The 25,280-nt window shown below is 45.2% G+C and overlaps 1 protein-coding gene across 3 annotated transcripts in view; it reads left to right on the plus strand.

Annotated features, from left to right (window-relative positions):
• The first annotated feature begins 1,945 nt into the window (after positions 1-1,945).
• The window catches only part of LOC144680763 (uncharacterized protein KIAA0408-like), a 29,622-nt gene continuing 6,287 nt past the window's right edge, over positions 1,946-25,280 (plus strand). Inside the window, exons 1-3 of one of the 3 annotated variants that reach the window (XM_078542132.1) lie at positions 1,946-3,143; positions 4,936-5,103; positions 11,627-11,878. In XM_078542132.1, coding sequence (XP_078398258.1) covers positions 2,793-3,143; positions 4,936-5,103; positions 11,627-11,878 — 771 coding nt within the window. In that variant the 5' untranslated portion in view covers positions 1,946-2,792. The remainder of the gene's footprint in view (positions 3,144-4,935; positions 5,104-11,626; positions 11,879-25,280) is intronic. The other 2 variants (XM_078542131.1, XM_078542134.1) reach the window with 2 other exon arrangements.

The raw sequence follows: 25,280 nt of genomic DNA on the forward strand, positions 1-25,280 counted from the left end.
TGACCCTTCAATGCAGTATTGAAGGAGTGCTGCTCTGCCAGAAGTGCCATCTTTCAGATAAGACACTGGGTTGGATTTTATGGCTCCCCGCTGGTGTGTTTGAAGGCAGTGGAGGGGCTTGTAAAATGCAATGTGTGGCCTGCCCACTGCTTTGCTGTCTGCCCTGACTTGTCCCCCATTTTATGCCAGGTGGGGGGAGGTGCCAGGCAGCCTGTCTGTCCTAGTAATTATTGAGGCCCTTAAGTGGCCAATTAATGGCCAGTAAAGTGCCTCATCCTGGCGCTGTTGGTATTTTACCCACAGCACAGGGAGGCCCATGCCAGGCATGTAGCCCAGGAGCTTTTGCTGCGCAAGCTGGTGTCGGGCAAGAGGGGAGGACCACTTTTGGCAGGTCCCCGGGCCCCTTGGGGACATCCTCTCAAGGTCATACATACCCTTTAACTCTCACCCCCCCCCCACCCTCCAGCCTCACATACCCAACCCCCACTCCTTCACCCACCCTCGCCCCCCCCCTTGCTGGGACCTGCCAACCAGGCCCCGCCAATACCATGGACTTACCTTGAAGTCCGGGCTCCATAACCCCCTCTTGTTCAGGGATTTCCTGTAGCTCCACTAGTGGTCACCACTTGAACCTGGTGCTGCTGGGGCCACAGAGCTGGGTCGGCAGCTCTCTAAGGCAGGACTTCCTCCCCAGATGGGGGTGGGCAGTTAATACTGCTTTCAGGGTAAAATGGCTGCAGGATGGCCAGCTTTTTGGCGCCTTGAAAATCCAGCCTATTAAACCAGGCCCCATCTGCACTTTGGCCGTAAAAGATCCCATGACACTGTTTCAAAAGGAACCAGGGAGGTATCCCCAGTGTCCTGACAAGATATACCCCTCCATCAACATCACACACACAAAAAAAATCATTTGGCCATTATCACAGTGCTGTTTGTGGGAGGTGCTGTGTACAAATTGGCTGCCACAGTAACTACACTTCAAAAATACTTCATTGGCTGAAAAGCACCTTGAGACATCATGAGTGTGTGAAAGGCGCTAAATAAATGCAATTTTTTAATTTCTAAAACGTAGTGGGTATCTGCAGTTTGATAACATAAAACGGTTAAATGCATCACAAACTTACTGGTTAATAAGCACAACGTCAATGACATAAATCCACCATCTGGAAGCTGGGACGCTTGGGCTACTCAGTATAACGTGACCCCCTTTACTTTAACGGGTTGTGCTGCTTTGCCAGGGATTTCACTTATAAACATCCGGTTATGCATAGTATGTGTGTCATACACCGCTAGCAAAGACAAAAACATACGAAGATAGCGCACAGATTCCTGTTCTGTACCAAGCAGCAAATGCAGGTGTTTCTTGAAAACCAAAATCGCATCAATTTTACTCAGAATAGAAAAGAGACGAGTTTTATGCTGTTGTGAATTATACAATCAATAACGATCCTGGTGGCTCTGTGCATCAAGGGCTTTGTGTTTTATATAACGCCTGCTGGGTCTCCGAAGCACGGAGATGGGGGTGTGGTGTATGTGACCCGAGGATTAAGGCCCTAAACCGGAGGTGACAGAGTTGTTGTTGTCACTACACGCTGCTGAATTCCTTGTCATAGCTGTGGTTCATTGTAAACCTGAAAGTGGTCTCAGCCTGGGAGGGTCACATTTCATGTTGGAGAGTCAGCCTGGGTTTTTTAAGTGCTCTGATTTTACGTCACGTGTTGGGAAGTGAGCCGCTTTGGACTTGGAGATAAATTGAACAATGATCTTGTTCTTGACGTCTCTTTCGCTTTCTCAGAAGGGGTCGGACAGAGATTTCCGAAGCGCGTCATCTTTCCGCATGCAGTGGCTCGCTCTGTTGTGGACCCACACGTTCAGCATGTCCAGAGAAGGGGGAAAACTGAGAGTAACTTCATGGGGGAAGGCAGGTGAGGCACACCGAACACATGTTTTGTTTTTAGCAGCGATGCTTGCTCACAGGGTGGCCTGATGTTGCTGTTTGTTCTTTCAGAATTTAAACTAAACTGGACGGGTTTTAAAAATGTTTCTAGAACGTGATGCTCTGAGGAGGGTGTTTATCCTGAGTTCCTGTTGCTCAGTGATGACAGCTATTCAGTGCCAGAGTTTCTACCATTTTCAATAATATCCACGATATAGGCAGCTTTCTTGCAGTTTTATGAAGGATCGGTTCTTCAGCTTAGCAGTGGCGGTTTTGCACTATCCAACAACAACCGACCATCAGATCCAAAGCAATGAAAGCTTTGTAGTTTGTAACAGCTGGAGAGAAAACAGCTCTGGGCATTCTGAGCGAGGGAAATAAAGCTTGCTGCCAAGTGCAATCGCCTTGCATCACCAGTTATATTTATAGGAGCCGGTATGTTTGCACTAAATCTATAGTTTTGTGAGGTTATTTGTGAGGACTGCGATTGGGGGAGTGTCCGTTGGAGTTTAACAGCTAACTTGCATTTATATGGCGCCTTTAAGGTAGCAATACCATAATCCCCAGGGGGCTAAATGTCACTGGTGTTGTTAAACAAACTGTGCTAAAATAAGTTTAGGAATCTGCGGTGTTCCATCGTGTGGTTTGCACACCGTAATCTTGGCAACGTGTTGTGCCTGATTTGACCTTGTTAGCGGGCGCACCAGTTGAAACCGATGCCCCTGAGCCATTCAGCAGCGCCGAGAGGCGAGGCTGCACGGAGCCAGGGCTGATTTTAGATGAAGTGACTCGCCACTCCTTTTCTGGACGAAGGACGCGGGGTTTAAAAAAAAAAGGTATCTTCCCTGCTCGCAGAATGCCGGAGATGTGGAATGTCTTTGGCCATAATGCAGGGTCTTATGGTGGAGGCTGTGCGAGTAGAGTGCGGGGCGCGGAGCCCGTGTCTAAGCCCCTGGCTAAGGGCAGAGGCAGGGAGAGGAGCCGGAGTCCTCTCAGAAACATGTCAACCTCAAATGGCTTTGAGGAGCCGAGGCAAGGGCTCGTGCAAGTGATCGCCAGCACAACTCAACCCGATAGAAGTGAGGTCCAGTATCAGCTCTTCCGGCTCAAGAGAAAATTCGAGGAAGTGAAGAAACGCTACAGACAAGACAAAGAAGTCTGGGTGAAAGAAAAGGAGATGTTACTGAGGGAAATCGCCCAGATCCAAGTAAATACAGTGCATCAGGGTTCACTCATTGATCGGCAAAGTGAGGGTTAAAGTCATCTGGGGAATATTTCATTGTTGACTTCATCAAAGTTCCCAACATTAACATCATCAACAGGGTAGATCGTGTAAAAATGAAGTACATATTGTAGTTGTTTACTAAAGGGGATTCTCGCGTCAGATATAATTCATATTGAGTTCCAAATTGACAGGAAAAAAGTCAATGATCTTTGAAAGAGGCGGCTTGGTACATTCTGCTTTTTTAACGGTAGCACATATTGTGCTCTATGTGAAGTTCCTTCACATGAAATGTTGATGTTAAAAGTTAAATAATCAAACATTTATTTTGATTCATGGGGTGCACAGCCCCTTTCTAACAGTATTTAGCTGTTCTATGTTCTTGCTTCCTTCAATTAATTAAAAACATTCCCTCCCAAAAAGTCATGATAAATGTTTAAAATTGCTGAAATGTGAACATCGACAGACTCTGACTTTTAAAAGAAAATGTAATTTTAATTAATTAATTAAATTAAAATTTAATTAATTAACAATTAATTATAAACATCGAATAAATACCAAGTGGACATTTTATATGTTTCTTGGAATGGTGCCTTTTGAGTAGTCTGATAATAAGGCATTTTGTTAACTCTGAATAGTATTTTACATGCTCTATTTACTACGTAATTTGAGTAGCAACAGTAATTATATTTCCATGACCGTTCAAAGTACTGTGTGATTTGGAAGATTAAAAAAGAACTTGCTTTCAGGACCTTCCAAAATGTTTCACAGCCAATCGAGTACTTTTGAAATGTGATCACTGTTGTACTGTGGGAAACACTACAGCCAATTTGTACACAGAGCAAGACTGCACAAACAATGAAATAAATGACCTGATAATCTCTTTGCAGCCTCTGTGTCCTCCTCACAGTTTACAGTTTCACCTAGCTTTGTATTGTCAGCTTTACAAAGAAGAATTCATGTCTGACAAATTGATTAGAGCTTTTTGAGGATGTATCAAGTAGGGTAGATAAAGGGGAACCAGAAGATGTAGTATACCTGGATATCCAAAAGAAATTCGATAAGGAGCCACAAAAAAGGTTAATCGACAAGCTAAGGGCTCATAGAGTTGGGGATAATATATTAGCATGGATAGAGAATTGGTTAACGGACAGGAAGCAAGAAGTAGGCATAAATGGGATATGTTCAAGTTGGTAGGCTGTGGCTAGTGGAGTGCTGCAAGGATCAGTGCTCTGGCCTCAGCTATTTGTAAAGCTGTGTGAATGTTTATTAAACAGAACTTCCTTTGTTTTGATGATCAATTTGACAGTTCAACCTTTTGTGGAAATAACGTGATTGAACATATGTTAGTCATCAGATTAAATTAGCTCAGGAAAACAAAACCTGTATTCTAGATTTATTTATTGCTAATTACTGACTCATACAGGAACATAGTTCCACCAGCGTCAGCAGCACTCTGGTATCCCACATAAGTGGAAGATTTTTTTGGTAGTATTGGTGAGGCCTGCATCAGGAGACATGCCTGCTGTCCTAATAATGCCATGAGATCTTAACATCCATCTGAACAGGCAGATAGGTTTAATGACTCATCCTGCTAAAATATACTGTATTTTCTTAGATTTTCGCTGGCAGTACAAACATAAACTCTGTTATGGAACTCAAAGCTTTTGGCACAAGAGTTGAGAGTTCTACCACCTGACACAAGCTGGCACATAATGAAACTTTATATGTTGATTTTTAAAATATATATCTAAAGAGTTGTAAACTTTTATCCTAGACTGGTGAAAACAGAAGAATTTTACTTGATCTTAGGACTATTTTGGAAGGTGTTCAGGTTAAAGTTAAAAAGGAAGAAGATCAAAGGGGAGAACTGCAGCATCAGTATTCCAGTGACAAGTATGCCTGGGAACTGGAGAGAGCAGAGCTGAAATGTCGTATTGGACAGGTAAACCTTTACATTGGAAAAGTTTCTACATGATTGTAAGATGTATAGAAGAAACAGGAAGCAGTGAGATTCTGGATAATATTCAGCAATTGATGCTAGGAAAACCTTTATTATCTGGTAGCACACTACGCAACAATTTGATAGAATATTTATAAATAGCAATTTGGTAGTACAGAACTTGAGAATTGCTGAAAAAAAGAGACTTTGAAGCTTTTCATCTTGCGCTCATCAGGGCACCTTGCAAGAATACCTATATAGGGGGAAGTCAACAATTTATACTGTATGTGAAGAGAGTGCTGATTGGTTGGCAAGTAGACTCTGATTGGTAGAGGCATTACCATGGCAAATGCACCAGTGATGGTGACTGACAGTTAACTGCCAAGCATTGTGTGAAATTTAAACCAGGCAGCTTGACCCTGATTGGTCAAGACATTGCCCTGAAGAATGAATCAGTGAATGACTGTCACTTATTTTGTTTAGCTGAAACAGGCGCAATGTGTGTACATGTTCTTTCTGTCGGCAAAGAACAGGGCCCTGTGTATTAATATATGTAGCTTCCAGAGCATGCAAGTGTGCCACAAAAGCGAGCCCAACTGACCATCTTAAATTGGTTGTCAGCACAAACCCATGAACGGGCCTAGGGCCCTCACTTTTGGCCCTGAAAAATGCCCAGTCTACCTCAGATTACTCTGGAAGGGCAAAATATCTCAAAAATTTGAGCAACAGCTGAAGCTAGCTGTTTCATGCTACTACTATGCAATAGCAACATGAGTGTTATTCGTCACTATCAGGATGCTGCCGTCAAGCCAAAAAGATGTTCTGCCTATCACACAGATGAGTAATGTGGTATATGAGTTCAGTGCCAGTGTGATGTTGGGTATGTAGGCCGTATGTCCCAAAGACTGGCGGATCGTATCAAACAGCATGTCCCAGCCGCTGTTTGCAATGGTAAAGATACAGACCATACCCAACCAGCCCGTGCTTGCAAAACTCAAAACACAGTCCAACATTAGATGTGATTTCGCGATTGGACAACATTTGCTAAATAACCCTCAGTGTGCTAAGAATTACGCTGACAACAATTTAAAATAGTCAGTCGGGCTCACTGTGCGGCACATTTATGTGTACTGGAAACTACATATATTAATACACAGGGCCCTGTTCTTTGCAGACAGAAAGAACATGTACACACCTTGTGCCTGTTTCAGATAAAATAAGTGACAGTCGTTCACTGACTCATTCCTCAGGTCAATGCCTTGACTAATCAGGGTCAAGCTGCCTGGTTTAAATTTCAAACAATGCTTGGCAGTTAACTGTCTGACACCATTAATGGTGCATTCTCCATGGCAATGCCTCTACCAATTAGAGTCCACTTGGCAACCAATCAGCACTCTCTTCACATACAGTATAAATTGTCTTCCCCGTATATTGGTATTCTTGAGAAGTGTCCTGAAGAGTGCAAGATGACAAACTTCAACATGTCTCTTTTCTCAGCAAGAATATTTATACTGCACAATGCGGTATTACAAATTTAAGTAAATGATTCATTGACAATATGAAATGTTACTGACATGTGAGATCAGAATTAGTGATGTTTGGCCTCCACCTGGAACTGGTGGAATACCAGTCTGGGAGAAATTCTTGGAGGCTTATTTTGCAAAACCAATCCCTGCCCCAGCACAGAAATCTACCCATTAATCATGAACCATAACAAACATAACCAAGATGACCACTGAAGCAGGGCCTCTCATCTCCCCCAGCTTCCCAGACCTAACTAATCCTCATAAACCAAGACAAAACAAGTTGTGTCAACTGCCTGACCCAAATTTCTCTCAACAAAAGCACAAGTCATGCTAAGAAATGTAGATGTACAAATACATGCCCCATCTGAAGAAACATGTACACCTTCTTCGTTTCTATGCTTTTGTTTTGAGAATTCAGTTAAAAAAGGCTGCTGAAGCATTGATCTATGACTACTGATTATTCCTTTAAGTTTATGAACTCAACACCAAGAAATAGACCAGATGAACAGTATCAACTTTCCATTTACGGTTGTTTTTGGATATCAGATTTGAGTTGTATTTGCAACGGACATCCTGCCTTTTTGTTCCTAATGCAATTTCACTTAATAACCAGTTTGTGTAAATAATAAAATTAGACAAGGGGAGTGGCTATTGGAATTCCATGATTTACTGCAGCATGCATACAATAACACGAGAATTAGGAACAGGAGTGGGCTTTTCGGCCCCTTGAGCCTGCTCCACCATTTGATAAGATCATGGCTATCTGATTGTGGCCTCAACTTTAGTTTATTGTCTGCCCTCTATAACCCTTGTCTCCCCTGTTAATCAAAAATCTATGGTCATGGACAGAAATTAAGGGCGGCATTTTCTGGCCCTGCTTGCTGCCGGAATTGTCAGCTTATACCGAAAGTCAATGGACTTTTGGCTGGGCCGCCGAATCTCTCGTGGCGGGCCCTGCCACAAAGGGGCCAGAAAATCCCAGCCTACATGTTTTATTTTTGTCCATGATCAAAGTACTTTTATGTGTGATGTTAGTGTGTTTTCTTACTGTCCAATTTAAGCGATTTCAGCAGCAAGATTTTGTGAATTTAAAAATAAAGATTATTTATTATTACACACTTGCCCTGGAGGTTTAAAATGCGACATCTCACACTCTACCACACACAAAGATTAGATACAGATGAATAAAAAAAATATGCTTACAATCTGGAATTATTTCAACCTCTTCCGTAGCAGGCCCGTAGTTTCTTAGATGAATTGATGCTTTAGCTGGAGTGAAGGCCTTTAAAAGCAGAGGATTCTCACTTAGCTGTGAGGCTTCTTGTAAACAAATTGCCAGGAGGACAGCTCGCAGGTGAACTGAAGTTGGAACAGGTTGGGAGGAGATTCCTCCTCCCACTTTCAAGGTATAGCTGTTTACTACCTTTGCTGTGTAGTTGCCTTGCAACTGATTTAGTGGCTTTCCGATGTTGCTTATGATGCAAGCTGCCCTGGGACGGCTTCTGTTATTACTTTTAAAAGCAGGTAAGAAACCTGGCTGCCTTACCCATGTGACTGGTTACAAGTCCAAAGTCCTTTTCCAAATGCGGTGGTAAATATCCTGGGTTGTGGCTTTTGAAACCCCAAAAGTTTCAGACAGCCAAGTTCTTTGTGTTTGCAGTGAGGAGCCATCACAATACAATGAAAGGTTGATGCGATCCATTTCATATTCATCTAACATCCATTGAGTTTCGATGTTTCTCCTGTCCATGGTAAAGCAGAAAGATGAGTTGCCTGGTATGTTGTCCTTTCTGTTGATGGTCCATCCTTAACAAAGGGATGTGTGAATTCCACAAGTGGCTGTGATTTCACATATTTAATTAGGCATTGGCTTGAGTTTAAGGGTGGTCTGGAGCTGTATACTGTCAAGTGACATGATATCCTACAGTCATCTTAAACAGCTTTTGGTATCCACTTTTTAAATATAGCTTTAAAATTTGTAATATCTTCATGCCTGTACTGGGCATGACATTATCTCACACAGCCTTGAATATATTCAATGGCCTAGCCTCCACTGCTCTCTGGAGAAGAGAATTCCACAGACCAAAACTGTTCAAGTACTCCAGATCCGACCTCACTAAGGCCCTGTACAGCTGTAGCAACATTTGCCTACCTTAATACTTGATTCCCCTTGCTATTTTCCATAGCATGTTGACATTCATTAGTTTCTTTTAGGAAGAAGCAGTTTGTATTTAAATAGACACGTAAGTTGAATTATGTCTTGACAGTTAAATTAATATTTAGCCTTAAGTTTGTATATCAGATAACTATCATCAATCTTAAGGAAGCATATTAAAGAAGATTTCCTCTGGATGATGTGCATAATGGAATTGAAAAACTGATCTTTGTAAATTGATTTACATCTGTATACTACAGATAGCATAGTGAATAAAGCTTACCTCCTTATTTTTAAGTTATCCTCATAATGAACAGCATCCACTCAGCCTAAGAGTAAACTTTCAATGTGTGGTTATTCAACTGAATTGGATAGTGCAAATGTCAGTGAAGAACATTTGTAATAAGGAGTTACTCAGTGTATTGAGGTCTAACCCCAAACCAAAGGGTTTATTACAGTGTTAAGTACAATGCTAGCTAACTAGCTACATTTATACATATTTATTCAGTGGCAGCAAGACAATATGGGCTGAATTTTCCCACACGCCGACATGTTAAAATGATGCGCGGTGACGTCGGGTGTGCGTCCTGATGTCACCGCATGTCATTCCAATCTTCCATTTGGCGGGTGCGTGCCGGAGGTGGCTTCGTGCCCGCCGAACTGTCAAAGGCCTGTTAAGGCCATTAATTCACCAATTAAACTAAATGACAGGGCTGCCCATCCAACCTTAAGGTTGGCGGGCAGGCGAAGAACCCAAGTGGCCTTCGCTTTTTTCATGAAACCTCATCCACAGGTGGGATGAGGTTTCATGAAGATTTTATTAAATAAATATTTTTTTTTTACACATTTCATAAACATGTCCCAGCTTATGTGACTTGTCTAAATAATTTTATTTTTTCTTTATTTTGAACTTTTAAATTGAACTTAATCTCCCTGAGGCACGGAGCTGCCTCAGGGAGGTTTCTGTGCTCTTTCGCGCACATATGCGAAAAAGCACAGGCCTCGACTCACTCTCCTCCTCCCGCCCGCACAGGTAGCACCGAGTGCTACCGGGCGCACATCATGCTGGGTGGGCCTTAATTGGCCCCTCCACGTAAAATGGCGGCACACAGCTGATCGCGGGCGGCGATCGGCTCCGCGCCCACTCCCGACCGGCCTGCCTGACAGGCAGAAGATTCTGCCCTATGTCAATTTTTTCCTTATTCAACATTAAAACCTCCAAATAAAGTGAAATGTTTACAAACCAAGCAAACAATGTCTATCTTTAGTGCAGTTCTTGAGCTCAAACTTCCCAGCTTGAATCTAATACATGTTATAATTTGTCACCATTTTGTACCTGAGCTACAAATTCCTTACCAAAATATCTGTTGATGGTAAGCTACACTGACATTTAACTATAGGGACTAATGGCTAATCTATAGTACTGCTATTGGCATGGGTGAGGATGAGCTCACATTTCACCATGCTATTTTGCTCCATACTTTCACTTTGTTATTCTCAAGGTTGCCCAGCCAACTTTCCATTAAGTGCCAGTGGGCTGGTGTCTACTGATACCATGTATAGCTTCTCCATTAGCATCTCAAGCACGATAAGCAGAGGCCCACTCTACTATTTCAATAGAGGAAGAAGATGGGAACCTCTGCTGTTCATTTAGACTACATATTAACACTTTACTACCCATATCACCTAAGTGCTCTTTAAACGATGACATATTCGGCAACAACCCTGGACACCTGTTTTCAATGGCATGGTGTGGGCTCACCATCAACAACATTAACCAGTTGTTAAATGGAACAGAGGCCTTGCATGCCCCTTACTAATATTAAGAAAAACTTTCCATCTGCTTCAAACAGAAATTCTCAATACCCTCTCTAGGCTTAAGCATCAATTTGTACAGGGTCAAAATTCAATGTAGTCAGACAGAACTGACTTTGATCTAATTTCACAATCCAGTACTTCTTGTTTGTACTCAAGCAGCTTCAGGTAAGACATAGCAGATGACCATTCACCTGTAATTAAGAATATATTCAGGAAAATAATTCTAAAATACATTGTTTTGTGGACTTTTTACAGCAAACTATTGAAAAAGGTGAATTCTGTTAGTCCTTGTTCTGAGTAGATTTGAATATATATTCTTTGTTTTGCCCCTATCTTCTGTACGTTTATCTCAGAATTATGCAGCATGAATCTCGAGCCTTAAAACATTTGCATGAAATTTCTGTTTGCAATGACACATTTCCCTCCATGTGTGTAAATGGATTACTGTCTCTGTTAAAACAACAAAGAATTTGATACAAATGCATTAAGCACGTGTAGGCTCATATTTTCACAGCATAATTTTAAGGTCAGTGGTTCCAAAGCTTTTTAAATAATTGCCTTTGTAACATTCTTCAAATTCCGAGTTCTACTGTTAAATCTAATTTCCATTGCCTGGCAGCAGACTCATAAGACCAGATAAAACTGGATAGGCTATGATAAATGGATTTAAAAGTATGGATGTTGACAGCCAATTCAAGAATGTTAGACTTTCAAAATCTAAAAAATAAAAGTAAACATCATAAAATCAGATAGCAAGCATAATTAAAAAAGGTGCAGATAGTTTAATTATTCATGTGTGTATGTATATATATATATATATATATATATATATATATACAATGTGATGTCGCTGTCTACGTTTTAACTGTTTTGGAAATATGGAGCATTTTCTGGTTTGGTTTTCATGATCATTCTCTTAACAAATAGCACATGGCACACGGTAAAAACCTAAAACACACAATTTATAAAAATACAAATTCATCATTATGAAATATTCACAAATGTCTTATTTCTTGCATTCAAATAGCTGGAAGTAAAGGCACGTAAACAGTATGTAGAAAAAACACCTCAAGAACCAAGAGAAGCATTTGGAAAAGAAAGGGAAGAACAGAAGCAGTTGTTGGCAAACATTCGCTCAGCAGCCATGGACCTAAGGAAACAGCTGGAGATCAGTGAGAGAAACTGGGGCAGGGAGAAGATGGAGTTACTTGAACAATTTGATAATGAAAGAAAGGAATGGGAAAGTCAACTGAAGGACATGCAGAGGAAGATAGAGCAGGTGCTGTATTTAGCATATGTAAAAAGCATGCAGAAACATTCTTGGTAAGATGTTAAAATGTTCTTGCAAATAGCATGGTATGAAGGGAGTCTTTTACGTTGCTTCTCTACTCCATTTACATGCAACTTGATAACGTCATATTGGGCAGAGTTTTCCATTTGACCTGCGGGGGAGCGGGCCCTGCATGTCCGCGTGGTATTTCACTGGGTGGGCACGCGATGAAATCCGATGCACGCCCGCCATTAATTAACGGGCCACTTAAGGCCCTTTAGTATTCAATCGATGCTGATTTTTCGGCGCCCGTGCAATCTTCGGGTCAGCGCACGGGCTCAACGGGCAGGTGGGTAGGAGACATTTGCATTAACCACATCTACGGGCGTTATAAGAGGGCTCAGTGGGGCCGTGAATCTGCTCTGTGAAGTATTTATTTTTGAAAGTTTTACAAACTTGCCTGTGTGATCTGCAGTACTTCAGAAGGCATCCCAGCTGCTTTTTCTGGACTCCTAACCTTCAGGTCAGCACACTGCCGTGATGAATCTTTTCCGGGCCTGCAGGTTCCAGGAAGCCTCCCCTTAGCCTGGGTCTGGGAGCTGATCTGTCCACTGGAGGCAGCTCCTCTGAGGAGGAAGGGAGGGCTAGAAGGGGGAGGTGGCACTTTCAGCCTCCAGGGGAGCCATCTTTGAGAGGACAGGCACAAGGGGTGCAGGACCAAGAAGTTGTCCAAGGTGGAAGGGGCCGCAGAAGTTGCCACTATCCTGCTGCCAGGGTATACAGGCGGCGAAGCAGCTACCTCTACGTCTGAGGTGCAGTGCCGAAGGAGGCTCCGTGTATCAAAGGAGACAGTCAACTATATCTGTCAGATGATAGGCCCTGAGATCTCCCCTAACTGTGTGGGTGGACACCCCATGCCAGCGGCTCTGAAGGTCACAGTTGCCCTTCACTTTTATGTCTCTGGCTCCTTCCAGGGGTTGGTGGGTGATCTTTGCAGTGTCTCCCAATCAGCTGTCCACACTTGTGTCAAGCAGGTCACAGACGCTCAGTTCAGACATGCATTGACCTTCATTCACTTCCGTTGGGAACAGGCAAGTCAGGCACAGTGAGCCAGAGGCTTCGTGGTGATTGCTGGCTTCTCCCGCGTCCAGGGTGCAATAGACTGTACACATGTGGCCATCAAGGCGCCAGCAGGTGAGCCCGGTGCCTTCATCAACAGGAAGGGCTTCCACTCCATGAACGTGCAGATAGTGTGTGATCACAGAATGCAGATTCTACAAGTCTGTGCAAGGTACCCAGGCAGCTCCCACGACACCTACATCCTCAGACACTCCCAGGTGCCGGGGCTCTTCAGTGCTCCAGCCCGGCTGGATGGATGGCTGGTGGGTGACAAGGGCTATCCCCTCCGAAGGTGGCTCATGACGCCTCTCCGCCATCCAAGAACAGAAGCTGAGCAGCGGTACAATAGGAGCCACGGCACCACAAGGGCTGTGGTGGAGAGAGCCATCAGTCTTCTCAAGATGCGCTTCCGATGCCTGGACTGCTCAGGGGGCACACTCCAGTACCCCCCAGGTCGTGTCTCGGTGATAGTGGTTGCATGCTGCGCTCTACACAATCTTGCGCTGGAAAGCGGGATACAGTGGACGATGAAGACGTCGACACAGTGGCTGCGGCTGCACACGGTGAGTCCAGCAGTGAATCCGAGGATGAGCACGCACAGGGAAAAGCTGAGGGGGTGGACCCTGACCCGGGAATACTCCAGAGAGGCAGGGACACCCTGGATGCTTTAATCCAGTGAACCTTCAGCTAGCACACCACAGATGCATCACCAGGACAAGCCTGGGCTGTCGGCTCGACACTCGACACCTAAGTGCAAAATCTGCCAGGTCAGCAGCACTAACTAAGGGCCTTGAATGTCTAACAAATCACTCATTACACTTTTGTCAACCATAGACATGCAGAAGAAACGAGGCACCCTCAGCCATGGTCACACATCTACATTTAATGTGTGAAGCAAAATAACTTATCACAAAGAGAAAACAATAGGGTTAACGATCAAAAAGAACTAATAAGGGCCTCATCTCGGGCCAACACAAAATCACCAGTGAAAAACCCATGGTGTGCCTAAGGTACCTTGTGCTTTTGTTTATGGGTGCTATGTCTTGGTGCTGCCCCATCGCTGGGAGTGGCATCTGAGACAGCCTGCTCACTCTGCTGTCCTGTTGGCCTTGATGACCTTGGCGATCGTCCTCTGGCCCGTGGAGCCTGTGCTGGCCCCGCCTGGGAGGGAGCTGCCTGTTCCACAGCTGGCATCTCCCCAGTCGTCGCAGCCTCACCAGATAATACAGTCACTGGAAGAGGGGCGGAGGAGCTGCCGCCCTCATCTGGAGCACCCTGAGAGGAGCCCGCAGAGATGACAGGCAACTGCTGCGCCGGTGTAAGGTTTCTTTGGACCTCCCTGCTCACCGTGGATGAATGAGCAACAAGCCGGGAAACTTGCTGCCCACACCATCTCCCACATTGGCAGTAACCAGCTGAGGTCAATGCTGATGTGAGGGTTTGCTGGTCAGAGCACATCCCCAGGAAGCCCTGATGGGTCTCCTGGAGTAGGCTGTCCACGAGAGTTGCCAATCTCTCCATGGAGGACGCTTGGCGCTCAGACATGTGGCTCATTGCTTCGGTGAGCGTCCGCGTAGACTCCTCCACCACGGAGACCAAACCAAGCATAGCCTCATGTATCTCCCCCAGATGCTCCCGCACACCCGGCCACATTTCCTGCCCCTGCTGTGCTGCGGACGACTCCAGAGGCACATCATCAGGCACCGTCTGAGCATGTGCCTGGTCCCCTGAAGTCCTCCGACTGCTGGGGCCATGGGCACTCTGTCTCTGTCAGCTCCTCCAGCGATTGTGAAGTGCCGTCACCACTGTGCCCCGGGACACTAGCCATTGTTCGAATTCCCACTGAGGTGCTAGTATCTGCGCTGGTGCCTGCCTCGCAGAAATGGTGTGACGCTGGTGACACTTCAGGCCCCTCAGGTGTGAGAGGGGGCATCTACTGCTCCTCCTCCCGGCCCTGCTCTGATGATGACCCTCAGTGGATCAGTTAGCATGGAGACAATGACAAAGTTCATCCCTGTCCCCCCAGCTCATTATGTGCTCAACCTTCCATAATCAATGGCCCAGCAATGTTGCAACAATAACTAATTTAACAATCTTCAGTGCCATGGCTGTTGGGAGGACAATGCTGACCTCACTGTTGGGCATAAATACCTGGCCGTGGCATCCCAGCCTCACCGCCACCAGTAGGCCTGGGTGCATGGCACCTCTCTAGATCAAGGGCCTCCTACTCGAAGCGGCTTAGTATGGAGAGCTGTGCCTGGCCGCCTCCAGTCCTCACACGCTCGGTCATGTTCTGCACATTCTTCTCCTGAGAAAGAGAGAAGAGCATTGATTAGGGCAAATTGCACATTGACTCTGTTCATGCACGGCCCATCCCAACAAGAGTGGGACATATCAGGCCTCCAGTGCCTCCTCACTCCACTGCAGCCGGTCACTCAGACAAAGATGCTAGGCCTGCTCCCCAACCCCCCCACCTTGGACACATGCTGCCTACATCACTTTAGGAACCACACGGTATTTCCTCCCATAGCAAGGAGGCACAAGCACATGCAGTGTAGAGGGCAGCAGATGGTTCGTTGCCATGATGCCTTGAAGCTCCCCTTCCACCATCTCATTACCCTGACTAGGACATGTCCTGGAGTTCTGAGTCTGTGCCTAGGTGCAGCTCCTCCAGGTTGCCCCCAAACCAGTCATGTGGGACTCATGTCAACACATGCTGCGAGGGAAAACTCATCTCCTCATGACCCACCCAGGCTGACCTTAGCATGGGCAGCATCTGGACCCAGCAAAGGAAAAATACCGTCAATGATTCAATGCAGTCATGATACTGAGACTTGGCGGGCGGGGGTTGCAGAGGGTAAGGCTACCTGCTGAGTTAAATGCCCAATGTGAACATGGGTACTCACCCTGCCAGAGCGCAACAAATCGTTGAAGCGCTTGCGGCACTGGATCCAGGTGTGTTGCACTACGTTGCGGGAGCTCACCACCTCCGCCACCTCCTCCCAGGTATGTTTCGTCATGTGGGGGGGCCTCCTCCTCCCATCCTGGGGGAGCAGCACCTCCCACCATGCTGCTACCTTCTCAAGGAGGGCAGCAAAGCAGTCATCAGAAAAACGAGGGGGCGCACTGGCCCCCTGCTGGCCTACCCTGCAGCCTGGCCTGCTCACCCGAACCCCTCTGCTGCGGCCTAGCACTGGCCATTGTGAGCAGCCTAGAAACGGCTGCCAGGCCTTGTTTTAAACAGACTGCCAGGTCGCTGTTGGACCCGATGGTCTGTGCACGCCGCTGCCAACCGCACACTCCTGCTATCCTTGGGAGTCGGGAAATACGCTGGGCGGGCCTTAATTGGCCCACCCATGTAAAATGGCAGCGAGGACCCAATCGGGTCCGTGTCCACCTGTGCCTGCTCCCAAAATCCCAAAAACTAATGACCCTCAGAGAAGAAATTCCTCCTTATCTCTGTCTTATTTGGGAGACCCCTTATCTTTAAAGTTGATTTACTTGATTGAAACATATAAGAAATAGGAACAGCAGTAGGCCATTCAGCACTTCAAGCCTGCTCCACCATTCAATAAGATCATGACTGATCTGATTGTGACTGAGGGGTCTTAACAGGGTGGAGGTGGAGAGGATGTTTTCTCTTGTGGGAGAATCAGGAGCCAGGGTTTGCTATTTAAAAATAATGGGCCTCCATTTAAGACAGAGATGAGAAGAAACTTTTCTCTCAGGGGGTTGTGAGCCTTTGGAATTCTCTTCCTCAAAAGGCGGTGGAAGCAGAGTCTTTGAATATTTTTAAGGCAGAGGGAGATTGATTATTGATAAGCGAGAGGGTGAAAGGTGATCAGGGGTGGGCGGGAATGTGGAGTTGAGGTTACAATCAGATCAGCCATGATCTTATTGAATGGTGGAGCTGGCTCGAGGGGCAGAGTGGCCTACTCCTGCTCCTAATTTATATGTAAACTATGCCCCCTAATTCTAGTTTCTCCCACGAGAGGAAACATCCTCTCAGCATCTACCCTCAGGGTAGTGTCCTAGGCCCAACCATCTTCAGCTGCTCCATCAATGACCTTCCATCCATCATAAGGTCAGAAGTAAGGATGTTCGCTGATAATTGCACAATGTTCAGCACCATTCGTGACTCCTCAGATGCTGAAGCAGTCTATGTCCAAACGCAGCAAGACCTGGACAATATCCAGGCTTGGGCTGACAAGTAGCAAGTAGCATTCACGTCACACAAGTGTCAGGCAATGACCATCTCCAACAAGAGAGAATCCAACCATCATCCCTTGATGTTCAATGGCATTACCATTACTGAATCTCCCACTATCAACATCCTGGGGGTTACCATTGACCAGAAACTGAACTGGACTAGCCATATAAATACTGTGGCTACAAGAGCAGGTCAGAGGCTAGGAATTGTGCGACGAGTAACCCACCTCCTGACTCCCCAAACTCCCCAAAGCCTGTCTACTATCTACAAGGCACAAGTTAGGAGTGTGATAGAATTCTCCCCACTTGCCCGGATGAGTACAGCTGCCACAACACTCAAGGAGCTTGACACCATTCAGGACAAAGCTGCCCACTTGATTGGCAGCACATTCACAAACATTCACTCCCTCCCCCACTGCTGCACAGTAGCAGCAGTGTGTACCACCTATAAGATGCACTGTGGGAATTCACCAAGGTTCCTTCGACAGCACCTTCCAAACCCACGACCACGACCATCTAAAAGGACAAGGGCAGTAGGTAGATGGGAAAACCACCACCTGGAAGGTCCCCTCCAAGTCACTGACCATCCTGACTTGGAAATATATCACCGTTCCTTCACTGTCACTGGGTCAAAATCCTTGAACTTCCTTCCTAACAGCACTGTGGGTGTACCTACACCACATGGATTGTAGCGGTTCATAAGGCAGCTCACCACCACCTTCTCAAGGGCGATTAGGGATGGACAATAAATACTGACCTAGCCAGTGACCCGCACATCCCATGAATGAATATTAAAAAAATTGGAGAAGATAAAGGCTCCAGTTCTCAATGGAAGTATGACAACAGGCCAATTAGCACAAAAATGTGAGAAGGCTTAACAAGCTATTACATTAGATGGTTCTTTAGTAGCATCCAATGTATACCATGTCATGTTTTAAATCATGCTACATGAATAAATTATGTCAGTGAAGACTAATTAGCCACACCTGGCAAGATGTGGCCAAACATGTTTTCAGGCATCATCGTACCCACCATTCGATGACTATGGGAAAGCGTCTTCATAGGATCTAGGTCGGAAGAGAGTCGGGTGCAGAGCTGTGTTATCTGCTATAAAGACAACTGTTGCTGGGACGCGCCATAGACCTGCCACAACAAGTGTTCGAACCAGTCAACTAAAGTTGCAATTTGCACATTGGGCTTCCTTTACCTTCGTTCTTGTCACTTCTTAATCCTCTGCCCCAGTCTTGACAAAGGTTGCTAATGGATGGATATGTTATTTGAGATTTTCTATAAGCTTCCAGAACTTTCACCCCACCACTCTTCTTAAATTATTCCTACCCTTTAAATTTTACTATCACAGAATTACGGCATTGTTATGGTGCAGAAAGAGGCCATTTGGCCCATCGTGTCTGCACCAGCTCTCCAAATGAGCATTATGACTTAGTGCCGTTGCTCTGCCTTTTCCCCGTACTCTTGCACATTGTTTCCATTCAAATAGTCATCCAAAGCTCCAAATGCCTCGATTGAACCTGCCTGCACCACACTTCCAGGCAATGCATTCCAGACTCAAATCAGTCCCTGTGTGAAAATGTTTTTCTCAGATCTCATTTGCTTCTTTTGCACATCACTTTAAATCTGTGCCCTCTCGTTCTTGATCTTTTTACAAGCAGGGACAGTTTCTCCCCATCTATTCTATCCAGCCCCCTCATAATTTTGAATGGCTCTATCAAATCTCCTCTTAGCCCTCTCCTCTCCAAAGAGAAAAGTCCCAAACCCTCCAATCTATCTTCATAACTGAAGTTTCTCATCCCTGGAACCATTCTTGTAAACCTCCTCTGCAATCTCTCCAATGAATTCACATCCTTCCTAGAGCGTGGCTCTCAGACATATACAATACTCCAGCTGAGGTCTTACTAGTGTCTTATATAAGTTCAGCATAACCCCTTGCTCTGGTACTCTATTCACCTATTAATGAAGCCCAGGATGCTGTATGCTTTATTAACTGCCCTCTCCACCTGTCCTGCCAACTTCAATGACCTATGCACATATACACCCAGGTTCCTCATCCCTGCACCCATTAAGAATTGTACCCCTTATCTTATATTGCCTTGCCATGTTGGGGCTGTGGGCTGACAAATCTCCAGATCTGGATGGATTTCCCCCTAAGGTCTTGAAAAAAGTAGCTAGTGAAATAGTTGATGCATTGGTTTTAATTCAATAAGGTGCCACATAAAAGGTTACTGCACAAGATAGGAGCTCACAGTATTGGGGGTAACGTATTAGCATGGATTGAGGATTGGCTAACACATAGAAGACAGAGAGTCGGGATTAATGGGTCTTTTTCAGGTTGGAAAGACGTAACTAGTGGAGTGCCACAAGGATCAGCCCTAGGGCCTCAATTATGTACTATCTATATTAATGACTTGGAGGAGGGGACAGAGTGTAATGTATCCAAATTTTCTGATGATACAAAAAAAGGTGGGAGGGCATGTTGCGATGAGGACATAAGGAATCTGCGAGGGGACATAGACAGGTTGAGTGAGTGGGCAAAAACTTGGCAGATGGAATTTGATGTAGGAAAGTGTGAGGTCATGAATTTTGATAGGAAGAATCAAAAGGCAGACTATTATTTAAGTGGAGAGAGACTCCAAAAATATGCAGCACTGAGGGATCTAGGTGTTCTTGTGCATGAAACACAAAAAGTTAGCATGCAGATGCAGCAAGTAATGAAGTAGGCAAATGGAATTTTGGCCTGTATTGCTAGGGGGTTGGAGTTTAAAAATAGGGAAGTCTTGTTACGACTGTACAGGGTGTTGGTGAGGCCGCACCTAGAGTACTGTGTACAGTTTTGGTCCCTGTATTTAGGAAAGGATATACAGGCATTGGAGGCAGTTCAAAAGAGATTCGCTAGGCTGATTTCTGGGATGAAGGGGTTGACATATCAAGAACAGGTTAGGCCTTTATTCATTAGAGTTTAGAAGAATGAGAGGTGATCTTATTGAAATGTATAAGATTCTGAGGGGGCTTGACAGGGTAGATGTTGAGAAGATGACTAGTGGGGGAATCTCGAACTAGGGGACATAGTTACAGAATAAGGGGGACACTCATTTAAAACTGAGATGTGAAGGAATTTCTTTTCTCAGAGGGAAGTGAATGTCTGGAATTCTCTACCCCAGAGAGTTGTGGATGCTAGATCACTGAAAGTATTTAAAGAGGAGGTAGATAGATTTTTGAAATATCGGGGAGTTGAGGGCTATGAGGATCTGGCACGAAAGAGGAGTTGAGGCCTGGGGCAGATCAGCCATGATCTTATTGAATGGCAGGGCAGACTTGAGGGGCCAAATGGCCTACTCCTGCTTCTATTTCTTAATGTTCTTAATTTTCCAAAATTCCCTAAATTTGGGGAAGGTTCCATTGGATTGAAAAATAGCAAATGTAACTCCTTTAATCAAAAAGGGAGGGAGACAGAAAGCAGGAAACTTTAGGCCAGTTAACCTAACATCTGTCATAAGGAAAATGTTAGAAGCTATTATTAAAGATGTTATAGCAGGGCACTTAGAAAAATTCAAGGCAATCAGGCAGAGTCAACATGGTTTTAAGAAAGGGAAATCATGTTTAACGAATTTATTGGAGTTCTTTGATGGAGTCACATATGATGTGGATAAAGGGGAACTGGTGGATGTACTGTACTTAGATTTCCAGAAGGCATTTGATAAAGTGCCACATCAAAGGTTATTGCAGAAAAAAAGCTCATGGTGTAAAGGGTAACATATTGGCATGGTTAGAAGATTGGCTAGCTCACAGGAAGCAGAGAGTTGGCATAAATGGGTCTTTTTCTGGTTAGCAGGATGTGAAGAGTGGTGTACCACAGGGATCAGTGCTGGAACCTCAACTGTTTACAATTTATATAAATGACTTAGATGAAGAGACTGAAGGGATTTTCTGGTGTCATGAAGATAGGTAGGAAAGTGTTAGGAAATAGACATAGTTTAAGTAAATTATATTGGTATTTGTTGGTGTTAGGAATGAGTTTTAGCTTTAAAATTTAAGTTTGATTTGTATTCCTGTATTTGTGTGTTAAGAAAAAGGTCAAGTTAAGTTTTAGTTTCACTTTAAAAGGTGTCTACATTTCTAATAAGTTTTATGACTGTAAGAGAAGTTAAGCAAACACAAAGGTGGAAAAACCTGGGCTGTTGCCGAGCTACAGGGGTCCAGAGAGGTAGGTCCCTCCCACAGACAAACACACAAGAAACTAGAAACAGCAGTTTGATTTGGGAAGCTGTTTGAGTTCAGTTGGTTTTGAAAGTAGCTGCCAGGAGATACTGCAGCAAAGAGGACTGATAGCCAGTCCCAAGCTAAAGAAAAGTCCAGTGGAACAGGAGAATGTCCCAAGCAGACCTTCTAGTCAAAGGAACCTGGAAAAGGTTCTGTTAATGAAGCTGAGAGTGAGGGGCAGAGAGAAAAGCTCCAAGCTTCAGGTTTAAAGAAACAAAATGCAGAAAACAGATTTAAAGTGAGATCAGCTTGCAAGAGGCCAGAAGGTCCAAAGAGACAACTAAAGGTCTATAACTCTTTGCTATGGGCATGTGAAGCAGTGATACTGCTAACAGCTGAGTCAGCGAGAGAGAGTGTGTAGAAGACTTTTTTATTCGTTCATGGGGTGTGGGCATCGCTTTCATGGCCAGCATTTATTGCCTATCCCCACATGTAGGCCAGACCAGGTAAGGAAAGCAGATTTCTTTCTCTAATGGACATTAGTGAACTAGATGGGTTTTTATGACAATTGGAAATGGTTTCACGGTCATCATTAGACTTTTAATTCCAGATTTTTATTGGAATCAAATTCCACCATCTGCCATGGTGGGATTCAAACCCTGGTCCCCAGAGCATTACCCCTAGGTTTCCAGATTACTGGTCCAGTGACAATACCACTATGCCACCGCGCCCCCTAGTATCCTGAGGGGTCTTGACATGATGGATGTGGAGAGGATGTTTCCTCTTGTGGGAGAATCTAGAACTAGGGGTCACTGTTTAAAAATAAGGGATCGCTCATCTAAGACAGAGATAAAGAGAAATTTTTTCTATCAGAGGGTTGTGAGTCTTTGGAACTTTCTCCTTCTAAAGGCGGTGGAAGTAGAGTCTTATTTTTAAAGCAGAGCTAGATAGATTCTTGATTAACAAGGGGGTGACAGGTTATCGGGGGTAGGCAGGAATGTTGGGTTAAGGTTACAATCAGAGCAGCCATGATCTTATTGAATGGCAGAGCAGGCTTGAGGGACCGAGTGGCCTACTCCTGCTCCTAATGTTTTAATGCTTAACTTCCTGGTTTATTGTCTGTGAGAATACTTCAAAGCTTATCCTGCTTGATGACATCATTGTTGCCGAATGCATGGATGTTGACTTGATGCCAGATTCAAACTGATGTCATGAAAGGGGACATCCATCTCACAAAGATCGACTATTGTGGGTATCTTTCTTCAAGTGCAGTGGGGAGCGCTTTGCCATTGACTGCGGAATCCATTGTTACACAAATTCTTATCTAGATTGCAATTCAGTTCTTTTTAATCACTCAGACCTTAATTTGTCTTCATTTTGCTGTAAATTTCCCTTCTCTTCACCACTTATATTGCTAAAGGCTTGTTCAAGTAGGAATATTTTTAACACGCAATGGGATTTACCATTTTTCAAAAGACTTAGGCCGGAATTTTCTGGCCCCATTGATGTTGGCCGTCATGGCGGGCAGGGTGGGACAGAATGGCGAGAAGGCCAAAAATCGGTTCTAAGCCGTTGGGAAACTAGCTTGCGATTACCCGCTCCACTCATCAATGGTCGGCCGCGTTTCCAGCCACCACACATTCAGGAACATCATTTTAATACATTTGCATCTAATTATAAGCCCTGCCTGCTAGAATAACCCCATGTCACATTTACCACCCACTTCTGTGGAGCTGGAGCTGCTGGGGTCACATGTAGAGGGGATCCGGATGGGCTACACACTCACGGAGTCACCTGGATGGATGGTCCCAGAGTGAGCACCGGCTGATCCTCCTCCCTATGGGTGCCCGAGGGCCCAGGGGCTGACTGCTTGAGGAGAAGGGGAACCTGGAGTGAGATGGAGCTGCCCCGAACCCTCTCGCGTTGACATTTTTGGAGGCTAACTATGGCGATGGAGTTCAGCCCATGCAGCAGTGTAGGACTGATGTCCTGGAACTAGGTCTCCATGGTGGCCGCCATCCTACTACTGTTGACTTCACTGCAGTGGCATGCCGGCACTATCACCTCAGACTGAAGGCGAAAGGACTCCCCCATCATGCCTTGCAATCTGAGGAGTGCAGTGGACATCCCTTCCTGATGTTCCGGAGCTTGCCTATACAGCTTCAGCAATTGAGCTATGACTGAATCCAGTGACTCCTCGTCTGACTCAAACTCAGCAGATTTCTGGCCTCCAGCAGCCCTCCGAATGCCAGAAACCTGGGAAGTCCCTGCGTGATGTGCTCACCAGGCTGTGACCCCGAGGCTATTCTAGAACTAGGTCCCGACGAGGTGTGTGCCTCTGGTGGCGGTTCTGGGTGAGTGCTGTGACAGGTCTTCAATGAAGGTCTCATCAGCTTCTTCTTCCGAGGTGTCTTTGGGGCTTGAGTCAAGGACGTGGGCCGGGGACCCCCCTTGGCTGCTTCCAAGATGTGCCTGCGAAAGCAAGGAGAGATATTTAGTGCATGGCAGGGGACTGGGAAACAGGGAAACTGACTCAGCATGATGTCTGATGAATGTTGCACTCCGGGATCCTCTCTTGGTTGAGCACTGCTGACCTCAACATCAGCACAGGAATGGTCCAGATCGTCGCTGGCCAGCTGGATAACTCTATTTTCAAAGTCTGTGAGGGCCTTAATGTCAGGCATTCCTCCAACAGTCTGCAATCTCTCCCTTTTATTGTGTGCCAGCTTGTCCTGCATGAAGGCAGGTGGAGAGAGTGTAAACAGGATACATGCCAGGCCACTTGAGAAGGATGCCTGACATGTGTGGGTGGTGAGTGGTGCCATGGATGGGATGACTGAGAGTGAATGGTGATGTCCCTTGAATTGGCAGTGAGTGAGATCACTGTAGATATGTGATGGGTTTGTGAGTGTGTGAATTGAGAGTGATGAGAAGAGTGACTTACCCTGGCAGAAACGAGGAGACCATTCATCCTCTTTCACCACTGGGTGGCTGCCCTCTTTTGCTGGATGTTGGCGCTGCCACCACCTCCCATGTTGGATTGGTGACCTTGCTTGCTAGTCTTTGCCCAAAGTTGGGATAGAGGACTTCATGACGGGCCTCTACTGCGTCCAGTAGGTGCCCGAGTGTGACGTTGCTAAATTTGGGGGCAGCATGTTTCCTCCCTTTGGCAACTATGACTTTGCAGCAGCTTCCGATCCCTTAGAGAGTGTAGCTCTGTGCAGGGGCACCCTTTAAATATGGTGCCCGGATTACTGACGGCCTGAGGTGATGTCGGGCGGGGCAAATCAGAAGCCGTCCCGCCGGTGTGTTTTCCGGGAATGCATTATTAATGATGCGCCGGGAATGGGACGATATGGCACAAATACACGCAATTGCGGCCTGTGGGTAAAATGTAATTTTTCCCACCCGCTATCTTTGTATAATCTGCTATGATTCTGCCCTTAGCTACTCACAAGATCTGGAACATAAATAGTTTTTAATAGACAGTATTATTTACTCCATTCTTTTAATAGAGCTTTCGGTAAAATTCTTGAGCTACATTAGCTCCAATGTGTCACCTCTGATTGGTAGAAAAAGTAGGCAACCTGAACAGTTCTGGAATTGGCGGCATGGCTGTTCAAAAGACCAGCAGATATTGAATTATTAGAAATAAAAGGGATCTGAACATCAACAATATGGATAGGCTTACTCTTTGTGCTTCTGGAAACAGTGCATAATGCAAAATCATTGAATATGGCACTGGCATTCACTGCTTGAAGGACTTAAAATGTATGAGTTATTTTATTAATTCTTAAGATGTAAGAGTTGGTGGCAAGGCCAGCAATTATTACCCATCCCTAATTACCCTTGAGAAGGTGGTGGTGAG

Source organism: Cetorhinus maximus, chromosome 5, assembly GCF_964194155.1.
Source record: "Cetorhinus maximus chromosome 5, sCetMax3.hap1.1, whole genome shotgun sequence".
Classification (NCBI taxonomy): domain Eukaryota; kingdom Metazoa; phylum Chordata; class Chondrichthyes; order Lamniformes; family Cetorhinidae; genus Cetorhinus; species Cetorhinus maximus.